Source organism: Oncorhynchus gorbuscha, linkage group LG05 (assembly GCF_021184085.1).
Source record: "Oncorhynchus gorbuscha isolate QuinsamMale2020 ecotype Even-year linkage group LG05, OgorEven_v1.0, whole genome shotgun sequence".
Taxonomy (NCBI): Eukaryota; Metazoa; Chordata; class Actinopteri; order Salmoniformes; family Salmonidae; genus Oncorhynchus; species Oncorhynchus gorbuscha.
The window spans coordinates 12694533-12713328 of record NC_060177.1 but is presented as its reverse complement, the minus strand read 5'-3'; the positions used below and the strand labels follow the sequence as shown (position 1 = coordinate 12713328).

The following is an 18796-nucleotide window of genomic DNA, read 5'->3' as shown; positions in this document are numbered from 1 at the left end:
TCTGGAAACTTGCAGGTGCCTTGGTGGAAGAGTGGGGTAACATCTCACAGCAAGAACTGGCAAATCTGGTGCAGTCCAGAGATGTACTGCAGTACTTAATGCAGCTGGTGGCCACACCAGATACTACTGACTGTTACTTTTGATTTTGACCCCCCCTTTGTTCAGGGACACATTATTCCATTTCTGTTAGTCACATGTCTGTGGAACTTGTTCAGTTTATGTCTCAGTTGTTGAATCTTGTTATGTTCATACAAATATTTACACATGTTAAATTTGCTGAAAATAAACGCAGTTGACAGTGAGAGGATGTTTCTTTTTTTGCTGAGTTTACATTGAGTCAGCCTTCATATATACAGTGTAAGTCCTGTTTGTTTGTGAATGATGTATCTGTTACCAAAGTTGAATGTATTACATGTCAACGGGCCACACTCTAGTAAATGTTTCATTATAGACATATAGAGTTTCAGTCAAGTAAGCTACACAGAACAAATAACAGTTTGGAAAAATGTGATACCCTGCCTACAGGAACTGTCATGACTGGCAGAACATATTGGTAAATGTCATTGAAATACAATGGGCTAATGTCATTGGTTCAGTTTATAATACAATGGATTGTCTCAGGGTAATAAAGGTGAAATATATTACATTGCCATTATTGATTGAGAAGGCCAGAGATCATCCCTTCATGCAAAAAAAGACAGATAATAAAAAATGAGTTGGATAATAAGAGAATTAATACTTAGAGACTGGGCGATACTGAGAGAAATGGTGAATGTGTGTTCCATATTGATTTTTTTTTCAGTTTGAAGACAAGATTTAAACATTAAATCATGAATATACATTATTTATGTAAGGCGCCCACATGTAGTGTTTATGTAAGTAAGTGTTGCTTGCTTCAACTTGGTTTTTAGTACACACTTGTTATATTTCCTCGAATAAAAACCAAGTTATTTTCTCTCACTCACGCTGTGAGTACAATCTGTTGATTTCTCAGTCCTGCTATAGTCTGAGGAAAAGTGAAGCTTCTCTTCCCTGGCTGACTAAAGTCATCTGGTATAGGCCCCTATGGAATATCAGTCAATATCAGTGTTAAAGGGGGCAGAAACTGACAGAATTAATATCTATCCACTTGTACTGTTTTGTGCATTTTTAATAAACCCTGTTTCCACAACATAATGGGATTTTAATTCTCAAGGACAGAATCAAAATTCTTATTTATTAGTCAGAGCATTATGGTGATAATGTGATTTATTCTATTCTCAAGTACAGAATCTTTGTGTTAAAAAATAAAAAGTGATTTATCAGTCAGATCAATTTGGAGTGTTCTCTCTGTTTCTTCAATTAAAGCTTCAGGAGACAAACACATGATAATGTAGTCAATTAGTAGACTAGTCTTCCAAGTCGCTCTGGATAAGAGCGTCTGCTAAATGACTTAAATGTAAATGTAATGTAAACAAGTAGTAATGAGATGATTTTAAGTGAAGAATGGGTCTTGTTCATATCTCTCTGTGTTATTAAATAACTTTATTGGTCTTCTGATGTGCCTGTTGATATCATGCCTGGAATTTCACATTGTGGAATGATTATTACGATGGTATGCTGCGTTCCCCTTAGTTTTTGGTCTATGTGTGTAGGCTATGAGGGAACGAGGCATTATTTTTGTCAGTCAAACTAAAGGATTCCAGGTAGGCTAGCTGAGAACAAGTTCTCATTTGCAACTGTAACCTGGCCAAGATAAAGCAAAGAGGTTCGACACATACAACAACACTGAGCTACACATGGAATAAACAAACATACAGTCAATAAAAGTCTATATACAGTATGTGCAAATGAGGTAGGATAAGGGAGGTAAGGCAATAAATAGGCCATGGTGGCGAAGTAATTACAATATAGCTATTAAACACTGGAATGGTAGATGTGCAGAAGATGAATGTGCAAGTAGAGATACTGGGGTGCAAAGGAGCAAGATACATAAATAAATACAGGATGGGGATGAGGTAGTTGGATGGGCTATTTACAGATGCTATGTACATGTGCAGTGCTCTGTGAGCTGCTCTGACAGCTGGTGCTTAAAGCTAGTGAGGGAGATATGAGTCTCCAGCTCCAGTGATTTTTGTAGTTCGTTCCAGTCATTGGTAGCAGAGAACTGGAAGAAAAGGCGTCCAAAAGAAGAATTGGCTTTGGGGACGACCAGTGAGATATACCTGCTGGAGCGCATGCTACTGGTGGGTGCTGCTATGGTGACCAGTGAGCTGAGATAAGTATGAAGCGAGGGCCAGCCAACGAGAGCGTACAGGTCTCAGTGGTGGGTAGTATATGGGGCTTTGGTGACAAAATGGATGGCACTGTGATAGACTGCATCCAATTTGTTGAGTAGAGTGTTGGAGGCTATTTTGTAAAAGACATTGCCGAAATCGAGGATCGGTAGGATGGTCAGTTTTAAGAGGGTATGTTTGGCAGCATGAGCGAAGGTAGATTTAATTTTGAATTGGAGATGCTTAATATCTGCAAGGAGAGTTTACAGTCTAACCAGACACCTAGGTTTTCGTAGTTGTCCACATACTCTAAGTCAGAACCGTCCAGTATACAGGACATACACTCTGCAACCCTGATAAATTGTTCATACCACAAGTATGAAAACCTTAACTTTTCCTTTTTGGCAACGTTTAATAATTTAATGTAAGGTAAATGTCAAAGAATTTGAAAATATTTGGTTTTATTGAATATAAATCATTTAATATCAACAATACAATGCAGCACATCCTCAAAATGATAAATACACATGTACATTTGATTCACCCTTCATTTCAGATCCGGTGACATTGCAAATAGCATTTTGGTCAACTGTAAACTGAACAGACATGTTACAATCATGTTAAAGCATATGAGATTTGATTCCATATTGACCAAAACCTTTATAGACATAGACTGGATGACTTCATCTTGGTTATAAGGAACATTATGATAGACTTCTGCATCACTTTCTGTTGTTTTGAATGTAGCTCTCTAATATCTTCATCAACAATCCAGTCTCCTATGGGATATTAAGAGAATGCCATTAAATAATGCAGTAGACTTGTATTTTCTACTGCACAGTTATATCTCTTGTGAGACCGGTTGAGGCTCACCTGGTTAAGATAATGTCATTAAACAATACAATTATGAATCAGGATAGTCTCATCATAAATTGTACAGATAAATCTATGGTCATATACAGGTTGGTGTTGTTGATAGCTCACCTGGTTTTTAGAGCGGTTCTCTGTGTCATCTCTGAGTTGGGCTTGCAACGCGACCCTCAGCACATCTTGGAAGAGATTTCCCATCCCGTTCTGCTCCGGACTCAAGGCGACCTCGAACGCATCCACAGACTGTCCATCGGGAGACTGGAGCAGAGGGCTATCCATGACACTCTTCTTGCCCATAAAATGACCTTGGAGGTAAGAGAAAGTTATATTTTGGTCATTTGATTCTCAAGTGAAATGAAATATTTCCTAACATTTTGAAAGTCTATTTTGAAAGAGTAAATATAGCTTTATTTGATAAGGGCTAGACTTAATCCATTGTTGTAATTAGGAATAAAAATATATATAATTGACAGATTTTACTTTTACAATTGTATGCTGTGTTGTAGATGAGATTGAGAATAGCCTTCGCATGCCTTTACCTGTCGCCCAAAGATTCCCTCTTTGATTAACTTTAATTTTCGCAACTTTATTTCCAAGTTCGGTTAAATCAAAACTCACTGAAGTGGTTACAGAAATGTAAGAAAAAAGCACAAGGTAGGTAAAAAAACCAAGTTGGCAAACGTTCAAAAAAAATCCGGACATCTCTACGGAAGAAATGGGCTATAGAACTCTCCTCCAGGACGCAAAATGTCCAAATGGCAATAGAAGCGCAGTTATCCGTGACAGACTTTCAAACCCAATGCGATGCTGCATTTATACCATGCTGATCTGGGTGGGCTCTCTTGCGTGACACGGACACGAAGTCATGGGGATTTTATGCAGAGCAATTCACAAGCATGGTTGTTGACCAAACCCAAACTGTCAGTCATTTTCACAGTTTATATCGGTCACAACGTAATGATTCGTGCGTAATCTTTAACTCTATAAATTATATTTGCTGCGTAAATTACGGGCGATTATCTCGAACAATAGGTGGCTTTAACATAGCCTATCAGTGTCAACAGCTATGTGGAAACATGTCGATGTCAATATGTCAATGATTTCATAATGATTTAGTCCATAGTAAACTCAATTAAGGATACTGCTGGGGGAATATTCCAATATTCTTAGTTTAGAAAACGAATCTATAGATGAATAGGCCTATTTTGGAGAACTCTGCAATGCAACTATTGAAGTGGTTGATCATATTACAGACGGTTTTCTCAATCCGTTAATACAGGACTAGTAAAGGCACAACTTTTTAAAGATTAAAAAAAAAACAAGAACATTTTATTCATATTTTGTATTATTCAGATGTTTCTGGGGGTGATGCAGCAGCTCTACTAATGTGTATTATCAACAGAGAAGTCAGTATTAGCCCCTTGAGATAAATGTACATCTTAGGAGAAATAATTGGAGGTGTAAATTAGGTCCATTATCAGCTCTGCCCACAACAGATCCCTTCAGCTTTCCTTACACCATGGATACATGGCAGGAAATTCAGGCCAACACATTGGATGCATCACAAATGGAACCCTATACATCGTGCACCTGTTTTGACCAGAGCACTATGGGCTATGTAGGGAATAGGGTGCCATTTGGGATGCAATCATTATTTCCTGCCAAGACACCCCCGAGGACTTAGTTCCACATGAGTAGCCTGACATTTGGCTGTCAGTTGTGGCACACAGGCAGTCGTGGTAACTGGACCGGGGTCTCAGTCCCGCGGACCTCAGCCTCCGGTCTTAGGACAGGAGGGCTTGGACCCGAAATGGCACCCTATTCCCTATGTAGTGCAGTACTTTTGACCAGGGCCCGTAGTGCACTGATCAAAAGTAGTGCACTATGGAACCGGGTGCCCTTTGAGATGCAGAAGAGGACTTGCTGATTCTCACCCTAGAATTAAATCTGTTGAGACAGTGTCCTTTTTGACACTTCAGGGTGCTAACTGGGAAGTTAAGTAAGACAACTAGGCCTACTACTTGGTATTGTCCCCTGTCTAACCTTTGACATCCAAGACTCCAGTCACGCTGTTCCTTCATTTAGCTTGGGTGCCGTGGGTTTGTGTGACAGAAATGAGGATATTATGAATGGACTATCAAGACAACCAAGTGCGTTGATGAAGGAGTTTGATGCAAGAGAGACAAAGTACGTTCAGACATTTGGGGCGGATTCTCAGGGCAAAGATTAAGCCTAGTTCTGGAATAAAAGCATGGTCAATGTAAAATCTCCATCAAATCAAATCAAATTGTATTAGTCACATGCGCCGAATACAACAGATGTAAACTTAACCATGAAAATGTTTACTTACAAGCCATTTTCAATAACACAAAAGGAATAAAATTACAAGTTGCTTCATTGTCCAGGACTAAACTTAATCTGTGACCGGGAAACTGTCTCTTAATAAATTAAATTACTTGACAAGGACAATACTTGAAAGGTTGATTGAGGTCTATGGTCGATCTGGACGCGACTCGCATGGAAGCCATGAATTTGAAGGACTCAAGGATTAGAGGTTATTTCATCTTAAAGTGCCTGAAGGATATGTGAAGTACCTACAGACTGAGTCAATGCAGGTAATTCCCTAGAGACCTGGAAAGTGTTGGTGTCCCACAAACATACCTGATTAACCCTTTGATGGGGATTAGACTATGCTGGAGGGATTTCCAGTATTCTATATAAAGACCTAAAGGATTCACCATTAGATAAATTAGAAACGGTATAAGCAAACCACATCTAGACTGCATGTCCTTTTAAGATTGTCTGAATGTGAAGTAAAACAAATTGCGGTAACTGCTGTGCTTTCAAATCCCAGTCTACCACCATCAAACCTTCTATCATCTACATTAGCAACATCCTCCAGAAATGCAAGATAATTTTAAGACTGTGACCACCCACGGTTAATTAGAATTTTAACTCATACCATCAGGGAAACTGTAAAGGGTCAATCAAATGAAGACTGTGAGCAAAATCTGCCTTAATATCTGTCAATAAATAATGCATAAAATATGGTTGTATTTATTTTATTATTGTGTAACAATTTTAACGGTGTGGGAGGAATACTGTTTGACAGCGTCTCAATAATATTTGGATGCTGTACAGTGTTTATTGAATAAGGCCCTTTGTCAGGTTGCGTCCCAAAGCTTTAAAACGCTTCATTTGAAGAGGCAAATATTTATCCTTCATAACATCTTCATAGTAACTTTGTTTATTCTTAGTTCTTCCTCCCCACCATGAGAGCATATACAGTGTCTTCAGACCGTATTCACACCCTTTGACCATACTTTGTTTTGTTACAGCCTGAATGATTCAAAATGGACAAAATTGAGATTTTGCATCACTGGCCTACACACAATACCCCATAATGTCAAAGTGGAATTATGCTTTTAGACATTCTTACAAATTCATAAAAAATGTAATTCTGAAATATCTTGAGTTAATAATAATGAAATCCTTTAGTTATGTATGACAAGCCTAAATAAGTTCAGGAGTAAAACTTTGCTTAACAAGTCACATAATAAGTTGCATAGACTCACTCTGTGCGTAATAATAGTGTTTAACATGTTTTATTTAAATGACTACCTCATATCTGTACCCTCATATATAATTATCTGTAAGGCCCCTCAGTCGAGCAGTGAATTTCAAACACAGATTCAACCACAAAGACAAGGGAGGTATTCCAATGCCTTGCAAAGAAAGGCCCCTATTGGTAGATGGGTAAAAATCACAAAAGCAGACATTGAAAATACCTTTGAGCATGGTGAAGTTATTAATTGCACTTTGGATGGTGTATCAATACACCCAGTCACTACAAAGATACAGGCGTACTTCCTAACTGCTGGAGAGGGAGGAAACCACTCAGCGATTTCACCATAAGGCCAATGGTGACTTTAAAACAGTTACAGAGTTTAATGGCTGTGAAAGGAGAAAACTGAGGACGAATCAACAACATTGTAGTTACTCCACAATACTAACCTAAATGACAGAGTGAAAATAATGCAGTCTCCATAGAATTAAATAAAATAGCCCAAAACATTCATCCTAAAGTAAAACAGCAAATAACAGCATATGTGGCAAATAATTTAATTGTATGTCCTGAATACAAAGTGTTATGTTTTAAGGGCAAATCCAACACAACACATCACTGAGCACCACTCTTCATATTTTCAAGCATGCTGGTGGCTGCATCATGTTATGGGTATGCTTGTCATTGGCAAGGACTGGGGAGTTTGTTTAACATAAAAATAAATAGAATGGAGCTAAGCACAGGCAAAATCCTAGAGGAAAACCTCGTTCACTCTGCTTTCCAACAGATACCAGGAGACAAATTCACCTTTCAGCGGGACAATAACGTAAAACACAAGGCCATTGAATTAAAGTTTCTTACCAAGATGCCATTGAATGTTCCTGAGTGACCTAGTTACAGTTTTTACTTAAATCGTCTTGAAAAACTATGGCAAGACTTGAATATTTCTGTCTAGCTATGATCAACAACAACCAGACAGAGCTTGAATAATAAAAAATTAATAATAAAGTGCAAATATTGTACAATCCAAGTGTGCAAAGCTCTTAGAGACTTTCCCAGAAAGACTAACAGCTGGAATCGCTGCCAAAGGTGACTAACATATATAAACTCAGGGGTGTGAACACTTATGTAAATGAAACATTTCCGTATTGTATTTTCAATAAATATGCAAACATTTTTTAAAACATGTTTTCTCTTTGTCATTATGGGCTATTGTGTGTTCAGGTTGTAACACAACAAAATGTGGAAGAAGTCAATGGGTATGAAAACTTTCGTAAGGCACTGTATGTCAAAAGGGCAAACATCGGTTCAGAACATTGTTTAAAAAAAATATATATATATACATATATATTTATACAGTACCAGTCAAAAGTTTGGACACACCTACTCATTCAAGGGTTTTTCTTAATTTGAACTATTTTCTACATTTTAGAATAATAGTGAAGACATCAAAACTATGAAATGACACATATGGAATCATGTAATAACCAAAAAAGTGTTAAACAAATCAAAATATATTTTATATTTGAAGTTCTCAAAGTAGCCACCCTTTGCCTTGATAACAGCTTTACACACTCTTGGCATTCTCTCAACCAGCTTCATGAGGTAGTCACCTGGAATGCATTTCAATTAACAGGTGTGCCTTGTTAAAAGTTAAATTGTGGAATGCGTTTGAGTCAATTAGTTGTGTTGTGACAAGGTAGGGGTGGTACACAGAAGATAGCCCTATTTGGTAAAATACCAAGTTCATAGTATGGAAAGAACATCTCAAATAATCAAAGAGAAATGACCGTCCATCATTACTTTAAGACATGAAGGTCAGTCAATACAGAACATTTCAACAACACTTTCTTCAAGTTCAGTCACAAAAACCATCAAACGCTGTGATGAAACTGGCTCTCATGAGGACCGCCACAGGAAAGGAAGACCAAGAGTTACCTCTGCTGCAGATGATAAGTTCATTAGAGTTACCAGACTCAGAAATTGCAGCCCAAATAAATGCTTTAGTTGGCCTTTGGTCTGATGAGTTCAAATCTGAGATTTTTGGTTCTAACCGCCGTGTCTTTGTGAGAAGCAGAGTAGGTGACTGGATGATCTCTGCGTGTTTGGTTCCCACCGTGAAGCATGAAAGAGGTGTGATGGTGGTTTGCTGGTGACACTGTCAGTGATTTATTTAGAATTCAAGGCACACTTAACCAGCATGGATACCACAGCATTCTGCAGCGATACGCCATCCCATCTGGTTTACACTTAGTGAGTCTATCATTTGTTTTTCAACAGGACAATGACCCAACACACCTCCGGGCTGTGTAAGGGCTATTTGACCAAGGAGTGATGGAGTGCTGCCTCCCCAATTTACAACCTCAAACCAAGAAAATAAAATCTCTTGAATGAGTAGGTGTGTCCAAACTTTTGACTGCACATATATAGTGAACCAAAATATAAACCCAATTTGTAAGTCGCTCTGGATAAGAGCGTCTGCTAAATGACTTAAATGTAAATGTAAATAAACACAACATGAAACAATTTAAAAGTTCCAGATCATATAAAGAAATCAGTCAATGTAAATAAATTCATTAGGCCCTAATCTATGGCTTTCACAACTGGGAATACAAAGCTGCATCTGTTGGTCACAGATACCTTAATAAAAGGTAGGGGCGTGGATCAGAACACCAATATCTGGTATGATCACCGTTTGCCTCATGCAGCGTGACACATCTCCTTCGCAAAGAGCTGATCAGAAAGTTGATTGTGGCCCATGGAATGTCGTCCCATTCCGATTCAATGGCTGTGCAAAGCTGCTGGATATTGGCGGGAATTAGAACACAATGTCGTACATGTCGATCCAGATCATCCTAAACATGCTCAACGGGTGACCTGTCTGGTGTGTACGCAGGCCATAGAAAAACTAGGACATTTTCAGCTTCCAGGAATTGTGTACAGATCCTTGCTACATGGGGCCGTGCATGATCATGCTGAAACATGAGGTCATGGTGGCGGATTAATTGCACAATAGGCCTCAGGATCTCATCACAGTATCTCTGTGCATTCAAATTGCCATCTATGAAATGCAATTGTTTTTGTCTGTAGCTTATGTCTGCCCATAACCACCATGGGGCACTCTGTTCACGATGACATCAGTTAACCGCTCGCCCACACAACACCATACACTTGGTATGTGGTTGTGAGGCCGGTTGGATGTACTGCAAGATTCTCTTAAACAACGTTGGAGGCAACTTATGGTAGAGATATTAACATTCAATTATCTGGCAACAGCTCTGGTGTACATTCCTGCAGTCAGCATGCCAATTGCACACTCCCTGACTGTAAGTCGCTCTAGATAAGAGAGTCTGCTAAATGACTCAAATGTAAATGTCATATTTAGCCTACATGTAAAATAATGGCATTTTGAAAATGCACAAATGTGTTTTAGTGAAGTTATGATAGATTATAAGACAAAAAACACTAGATGCATAAGTTACCAGATTGCAGGATCGAGGGTAACAGATGTCATATTTAATGTCAAACATATCACTTGTCATTCAATATATCAAGCAAAGCAAAACCTAATTAAATGTGAAAACAAAATACACAATTAACCATCTAAAATGTTGGATTCATGTTCTGAAAAAAATAAAAGAAATACAGCTCTTTATTCTACTTAACTTATATCTAATTTCCCTCACAAAAATAATGAATGCTTGTTTTTATATAATGTAAACACTATCCACATTTCTAGACACAATTCAAAACACATGGTAGAGAAAAGGCAACTTAATTTGACATAATCAACATAATTCTGTCTTGAAAGGCATGGTGGGGTGGGGATTTCCAATTCTTCCTCCGTGGCAGATAGTTAGGTAGTCTCTTCCTCACTCCCGATGGACCAGGACAAACAGACCCAGCAGGAAGAGAACAGCGTACTGGGAAGGGGAAGAACAACAAAATATTAGTATCCCTGTTCCGAGGATCTGAAACCAGCTGCTTTCCGTCTGCCAGTTGCTCTCCCACTGTTTAGTGTATGGCTGCTGGTCAGGCTCTCTAACCTTTAGAGTAGAATGCCCCTAATAAGGCTGAATTTAGTAAACAATTCATAAAACCTTAAGTGATTTTCCTTCTAGTGATGACGATGTAAAATATCTTACCTTGAATTTGGGATAGTCGTTCATCAGAATGGTAACGATTCCGATGTATGGCACAAACCTGGAGACAAAATTGACCATTCAACATCAGATGACATTTTCATGACAATGTCATGTCGCTGTTATGATGTACAATTCAAGTAAATTATTAGCTAACATTACATCTTCAATAGTTAAATACAGTGGTGGGAAAAGTACTCAATTGTGGTACTTGAGCAAAAGTAAAGATACCTTAGAAAATGACAAGTAAAAGTCAGTCTCCTTCAGTCTCCTTGGGGGTACCTCAGGGTTCAATTCTCGGGCCGACTCTTTTCTCGGTATATATCAATGATGTTGCTCTTGCTGCGGGCGATTCCCTGATCCACCTCGACGCAGACCACACCATTCTGTATACATCTGGCCCTTCTTTGGACACTGTGTTAACTAACCTCCAAATGAGCTTCAATTCTATACAACACTCCTTCCGTGGCCTCCAACTGCTCTTAAACGCTAGTAACACCAAATGCATGCTTTTCAACCGTACGCTGCCCGCAACCGCCCGACTAGCATCACTACCCTGGACGGTTATGACCTAGAATGTGTGGACAACTACAAATACCTAAGTGTCTGGCTAGACTGTAAATTCTCCTTCGAGACTCATATTAAACATCTCCAATACAAAATCGAATCTAGAATCGGCTTTCTATTTCACAACAAAGCTTCCGTCACTCACGCCGCCAAACTTACCCTAGTAAAACTGACTATCCTACCGATCCTCGACTTCAGCGATATCATCTACAAAATAGCTTCCAATATTCTACTCAGCAAATTGGATGTAATCTATCACAGTGCCATCAGTTTTGTTACCAAAGCGCCTTATACCACACACCACTGCGACCTGTATGTTCTAGTCGGCTGGCCCTCGCTACATATTCGTCGCCAGACCAACTGGCTCCAGGTCATCTACAAGTCTATGCTAGGTAAAGCTCTGCCTTATCTCAGCTCACTGGTCACAATAACAACATCCACCCATAGCACTCGCTTCAGCAGGTATATCTCACTGGTCATCCCCAAAGCCAACACCTCCTTTGGTCACCTTTCCTTCCAGTTCTCTGCTGCCAGGATTCTATTACAAACGGACATTGTCCATTTAAAACACAGTTGCCCCTTTTAGAGCTGTTGCATATTGAGTATTTTCAGTCAGCCGGATCATTTGGCTCCTTTCACCTAAAAGAGCTTCTCATTTGGCTCCCAAGCGGCCGCTCATCAGTAGTGCTTAGAAATGTACATAAAACCATGAAAAATGGTCAACCCTTAATTTAAAGCCTAAAATGTTACCTACCATTATGTCAGTTCGTGAAATTTGAATTCAAATACATTTTTACCTGACCAAATTATTAGATGGCTTGCAAAAAATAAAAGGACAAAAAAAATGTAAAGCACTGAAAAAAAATTGGGTAGTGCAGAATGAGTGTCTCTTCTCACAGCATGGTTCCTGCACTGAGGAATTAGCATCTTCAGAGAATATTTTTTATAATTTATCTGCAGATAGTTGATGTCTGGAGATCAAAAAGCAGCAGTATGCACATCAGGGAGTCCAATAAACTGGGGGAAAAAAATTGCAAAAAAGAACCTAAAGCAGTTTGTTCGCAAACTACACATCACTACTTTGCGCAGAAGTGCCTAAACCATGCTCTGTTGTAACCAGAGCATTTCTAAAATGATGCCACTGGCATAATTGAAGGAGTAGAGAAATAAATGTGATTGCAATGGAAAACTGGGATCCTCCTCTTAAATAAAAAAGGCCAAACCCACTTTCGAAATACATTTGCCAAAACTGCTCTCAGACCTTGAATGCACCTCAAGTGTAGGAATGTGACAAATGGAAAACATTTTCTTAACTTTTAAACTGCCATTTTCATCTGAACATCCGAGTGTCAGCTACAGCATGTCAGTTCAGTTCACACAGCGTAACAGAGAAAATAACATAGTTGATAATACATTTATTTGGGAAAATATTACTTCATATTAGGATATGTGATCTCCAGATCAGCCCCCCCACCTTTCCCCGAGATTTTTATTGCGGATTTACACTGATCTCAAATCCATCACTGTGATGGAGAACTTTAAACCATGCTTGAGCCCTTCCACTTTACAGGCTAGATGAGCGCAGACTCAAGTTCAGTTTAATTTTGCACTAAATAATATGGTATCATATAGATCCAGTGAAGTGAAGCATGAGACTGAAGTCATACAGCAGACTAAGCATAGTATCACTCTGGTGGAATGAGATAAATGCTCACCCTCTGGCTCGTCCCACCACGTCTTTCTTCTCTAGCCAGTGCTGTCCCGGCTTGTATAGCCCTCTGTCATCTACAGAGTTGTTGTCACCTTTGGTCAGGAACTTGATTTCGCCATTTTCCCTGGAGATAAACAACATTTAGATTTAGTTTAGATGTCATACATCGATTTCCTGGCCCCAGAGCGGCTTGTGAAGTTGCTCTGACAATGACATTTATTCAGTTACCCAGCATATATTTAAAAAACATATATGAGGTAAGAAATATTACAGAATATTTAGAGCCTAGTCTGAGTGTTATGCAGCAATACAAACTTTTTGGGGAAGTAGGCCTTCTAAAACTTGTAACAAACTAAGAACTATCCCGAGAGAGAACTAGTGCATTTCAATAACTACAGAAACATCATAGACTAACTTTTCATGAATCTTTAGTACTCTGTGTACTATGGGGATCTCTCTGCCCTCTATCCTGAAGACCACAATCTCTCCGACTCTGATGGGGTCTTCAACCCGGTTTGTCAGGAACAGAAGGTCTCCTCGATGGAAAGCAGGCTCCATACTTCCACTGAAACCAAGGACATGTTACAGTCAAGTATAGACAGGTTACTGAAAATTAGCAGATGCGCTACAGACAAACAGCAGGTATGTTGGTGCTACACTTTAGTTTTGTAAGTGGCAAATTTCCCCTTACTATGTAAAGCGCTTTGAGTGTATTGAAAAGCACCCCATCTACATAAATCCAACACCAATGCTTTACCTGAGGACGACAACAATAGGGCTCTCGCTGCCTGTCACGACCATCAGTCCTTTCCAGATCATCAGGGCTGAGGACACTATCATACCAAAATTAAGCACCTGGTAGTAGAGCTGAAAACAAATAAGACAGGTTGTCAGGCTGAGACGAGGATAAGCTAGTGTTCGCTTATAACAACTTCATAATAACTAGATCTACCAACAGCTGGTCCTGGGGTCTAACAAGGTGTGCAGGCTTTTGTCCCAACCCAGTACTAATGCATATGTTTCAGTTAATAAAGGGTTTGGTGATCAGCAGAATCTAGTAGAAACTAATAACTTAGGCTGGAATAAAAGTCTGCACACTTTGTAGGTCCTCAGCACCAGGTTTGAAGAAGACTGAAGTAACACCATATTTAGGCAGAGAGGAAATTGTACTGGCTAAAGCTACATTGATTTTGCAAGGTTGTTAGCTATTTATTTTGACAACCCAGTTCATCATGCATGTTTAATAGGCGATGTAACGTACATAACTAGCAGGGCAATGTTCTTTATACACGATTAAGACCACACGGAAAGCTGGGTAGCTAGTTAGCGTAGACGACTTGACATTTTAGGCAACGTGCTATTAACCAGCCGGCTAATGTTGCTAGCATAACTAGATAGCTAGCTAACTAGCCTTGGAAGAATCAGTCACATTCACACAACATCAAAAACAATATTATCGTACATACCTGGCGCTTATTCATCCGCCGCACATCATCAAGGAAATCTAAAGACAACATCGTCCCAGTATTGAGTTTATAAATTTACCTAAATTAAATAAAAACCAGTGATCGATACATAAAAATCGAACATATGGGTGAACGTCCGAGAAACTTGCATCCAAATCTTCCGGGTGCACTCAGCCGGAAGTTCCGCCCACATTCAAAATATTTTGTCGAGGTGTCGCTTCGCGATACGGGGGCTGGCAGACAGAAGGTTTGGATATGCAAATTTTAAGAGCTTTCATTCACTTACGTAGTGAACACCCGATTCAAATGCAATCAGTCGATCTTATCGACAACTATCATTAGAAATCAAGCGATATGAATCAGACAGTGGGGCGCCGACTGCAATGAATGTATGAAAACTCTAAAACCATAAAAAACTATGATGTCTGAAATATAACAAAACAAGAGAGAACTTTCTACAGGCTGGCACACGTTATTATAATATTCACCAGAGAGACAATCACTAGGAAGATTGCTATGTATTGGCCAATGAGAGGCTTTGTAGCCACCAGCCTGCCATATTGTAAGAGACAATTAAATCCACCAGCACAGAGAGAAAATTCTTCACCTGTGACCTAAAGAGAGAATACCCTTATCCAGTGACCTACAGAGAGAATACCCTTATCCAGTGAACTATTGACAGGTCCCATCATCTCTCTCTGACTGAGCAGGGTTTCTGTCACAGGACAGAGGGAGTGAGGCAGGGTAGGAGAGGAAGGTCAAGGGAAGGAGGAACAGCCAGAAACATTGCACCACTTATAGCTATACTGAAGAAAAATATAAACACAACATGTGACAATTTCAACGATTTTACTGAGTTACAGTTGATATAAGGAAATCGGTCAATTGAAATCAATTCATTAGGACTTAATCTATTGATTTCACATGACTGGGCATAGACCCATACACTGAGGAGCCAGGCCCAGCCAATCAGAATGAGTTTTTCCCCATACTAGGGCTTCATTACAGACAGAAAAACTCCTAAGTTTCATCAGCTCTCTGCGTGGCTGGTCTCAGACGATCCCACTGGTGAAGAAGCCAGATGTGGAGGTCCTGGGCTGGCATGATTACACGTTGTCTGTGGTTGTGAGGACGGTTGGATGTACTGCCAAATTCTCAAAAATTATGTTGGAGGCAGCTTATGGTAGAGAAATTCACATTAAATTATCTGGCAAAAGCTCTGGTGGACATTCCTGCAGTCAGCATACCAATTGCACGCTCCCTCAAAATTGAGACATCTGTGGCATTGTATTGTGTGACAAAACTGCACATTTTAGAGTGGCCTTTTATTGTCCCCAGCACAAGGTGCATCTGTGTAATGATCATGCTGTTTAATCAGCTTCTTGATATGACACACCTGTCATGTGGATGGATTATCTTGACAGAGGAGAAATACTCACTAAAAAGGATGGAAACAAATTTGTTCACAACATTTTGGGGATCTTGTTGGGTTTACATGTATTTATATTTTTGTTCAGTATAATTGCCATCAGCACTTCTGATTTGAGCAGTTCATTGACATTGACACACAACTCTAAGGAAATGAGAGACGTGGACACAGAATATTGCGGGTCCCCAGTGCTTAATAGCTACAGGAATTTCTTATAATTTCTTTATCTTTGTTTTATTTTAACCCAGCACCGGGATTCTCATGTGTGGAATGTGCATAACACATTATTATTATTATTATTTCTTCATCGACACACAAGTCTGCCTTGTGTGTGTGAGAGTGTGCATCTGCGTGCATTGAGTTTGCGTGTGTGTGTGTGTGTGTGTGTGTGTGTGTGTGTGTGTGTGTGTGTGTGTGTGTGTGTGTGTGTGTGTGTGTGTGTGTGTGTGTGTGTGTGTGTGTGTGTGTGTGTGTGTGTGTGTGTGTGTGTGTGTGTGTGTGTGTACCTGACACCTGCAGTTGACACACAGGTCTGACTCGTAGGGTCCACATGGTGTTCCATCCATCACTCTCTCTGCGGGGAATCTCTCCCCACAGGGGAACCGAACAGGGCACACGGCTTCTCTACAGAGGGAACACAAAGGGGGATAATGATGGGGGAACAGAACAGGGCACACATCTTCTCTACAGAGGGAACACACAGGGGGTTAATGATGGGGGAACAGAACAGGGCACACAGCTTCTCTACAGAGGGAACACACAGGGGGTTAATGATGAGGGAACAGAACAGGGCACACATCTTCTCTACAGAGGGAACACACAGGGGGTTAATGATGGGGGAACAGAACAGGGCACACAGCTTCTGTACAGAGGGAACACACAGGGGGTTAATGATGGGGGAACAGAACAGGGCACACATCTTCTCTACAGAGGGAACACACAGGGGGATAATGATGGGGGAACAGAACAGGGCACACATCTTCTCTACAGAGGGAACACACAGGGGGTTAATGATGGGGGAACAGAACAGGGCACACAGCTTCTCTACAGAGGGAACACACAGGGGGTTAATGATGAGGGAACAGAACAGGGCACACGGCTTCTCTACAGAGGGAACACACAGGGGGTTAATGATGGGGGAACAGAACAGGGCACACGGCTTCTCTACAGAGGGAACACACAGGGGGTTAATGATGGGGGAACAGAACAGGGCACGCAGCTTCTCTACAGAGGGAACGCACAGGGGGATAATAGCCTAGCGCAGTGATCACCAGCCAGTCATTCGTGATCGTCTTGTTGATCTCCAAGGGATTCCTAATCGATCACCAAACATTTCTGTAAAAAGCCCTACGATAAAGCCTTGCATTCCAACGTCTTTTATTTGTTTCGGACTGTCTGCGATAGGTGCTCTTGATTCGGCAGCCCTAGCTCTGGGAAGGCAAAGTGTTCCCATTTTGAACCATTCCATGTGTCTGAAGGTAGAAGGTAACTGAAGGTAACTGCTGGCCAATCAGATAGCTCAGATCACCTTGTCTGCACAGTTTCCTCGCGCCATAGACCGTAAAAAGAAGCCTTGAACACACCGGAAAGTTGATAATGTAAAATTTCAACACTTTTCAAACGTACATCTCTAAACGTACTAAAGTACATCTCAATCTAGTTGTCGCATCGTGGATAACTGTAGCATTTTAGCGAAGCCTAACCCTTTTCCTAACCTTAACCTAATTCTCTTAACCTGCTGCGTTAATTCTAATAACCTGATGCGTTAATTCTCCTAACCTGCTGCATTAGTTCTCCTAACCTGCTGCGCTCTGGATAAGAGCGTCTGCTAAATGACTTAAATGTAAATGTTATTTCTCCTAACCTGCTGCATTAATTTTCCTAACCTGCTGCGTTAATTCTAATAAACTGCTGCGTTAGTTCTCCTAACCTGCTGGGTTGGTTCTCCTAACCTGCTGTGTTAATTCTCCTAACCTGCTGCATTAATTCTAATAAGCTGCTGTGTTAATTCTCCTAACCTGCTGCATTAATTCTAATAAGCTGCTGTGTTAATTCTCCTAACCTGCTGCGTTAGTTCTCCTAAACTGCTGTAACGTCGTTCTTCGTTTGTAGAAAGAGAGTCGGACCAAAATGCAGCGTGGTGGTTACTCATGACTTTAATGGAAAAAGTGACACATGAAATAACTATACAAAATACAAAACAACAAACGGAACGTGAAACCAAATTACAGCCTATCTGGTGGAACTACACAGAGACAGGAACAATCACCCACGAAATACACAGTGAAACCCCGGCTACCTAAATACGGTTCCCAATCAGAGACAACGAGAATCACCTGACTCTGATTGAGAACCGCCTCAGGCAGCCAAGCCTATACAACACCCCTACTCAGCTGCAATCCCAACTACTACAAACCCCAATACGAAAATACAATATATAAACCCATGTCACACCCTGGCCTGACCAAATATATAACGAAAACACAAAATACAATGACCAAGGCGTGACACCTGCTGCGTTAGTTCTCCTAACCTGCTGCGTTAATTCTCCTAACCTGCTGCGTTAGTTCTCCTAACCTGCTGCGTTAATTCTCCTAACCTGTTGCGTTAATTCTCCTAACCTGCTGTGTTAGTTCTCCTAACCTGCTGCGTTAGTTCTCCTAACCTGCTGCGTTAATTCTCCTAACCTGCTGCGTTAATTCTCCTAACCTGTTGCGTTAATTCTCCTAACCTGCTGAGTTAGTTCTCCTAACCTGCTGCGTTAGTTCTCCTAACCTGCTGCGTTAGTTCT

At 40.3% G+C, this 18796-nt stretch overlaps 2 protein-coding genes across 2 annotated transcripts; both read right to left on the bottom strand.

Annotated features, from left to right (window-relative positions):
• Positions 1–2719: 2719 nt before the first annotated feature.
• nmbb (neuromedin Bb) lies at positions 2720–3900 on the bottom strand. The gene is made up of 3 exons (XM_046348394.1): positions 3665–3900; positions 3240–3430; positions 2720–3034 (listed from the first exon to the last, which is right to left on the bottom strand). Exons 1-3 carry the CDS (start codon positions 3825–3827, stop codon positions 2978–2980), a joined length of 411 nt encoding a protein of 136 aa, XP_046204350.1. The 5' UTR covers positions 3828–3900; the 3' UTR covers positions 2720–2977.
• Positions 3901–10184: 6284 nt separating this feature from the next.
• LOC124035005 (signal peptidase complex catalytic subunit SEC11A) lies at positions 10185–14759 on the bottom strand. The gene is made up of 6 exons (XM_046348393.1): positions 14577–14759; positions 13868–13977; positions 13526–13675; positions 13115–13234; positions 10836–10893; positions 10185–10613 (listed from the first exon to the last, which is right to left on the bottom strand). Exons 1-6 carry the CDS (start codon positions 14625–14627, stop codon positions 10563–10565), a joined length of 540 nt encoding a protein of 179 aa, XP_046204349.1. The 5' UTR covers positions 14628–14759; the 3' UTR covers positions 10185–10562.
• Between the last annotated feature and the right edge of the window lie 4037 nt (positions 14760–18796).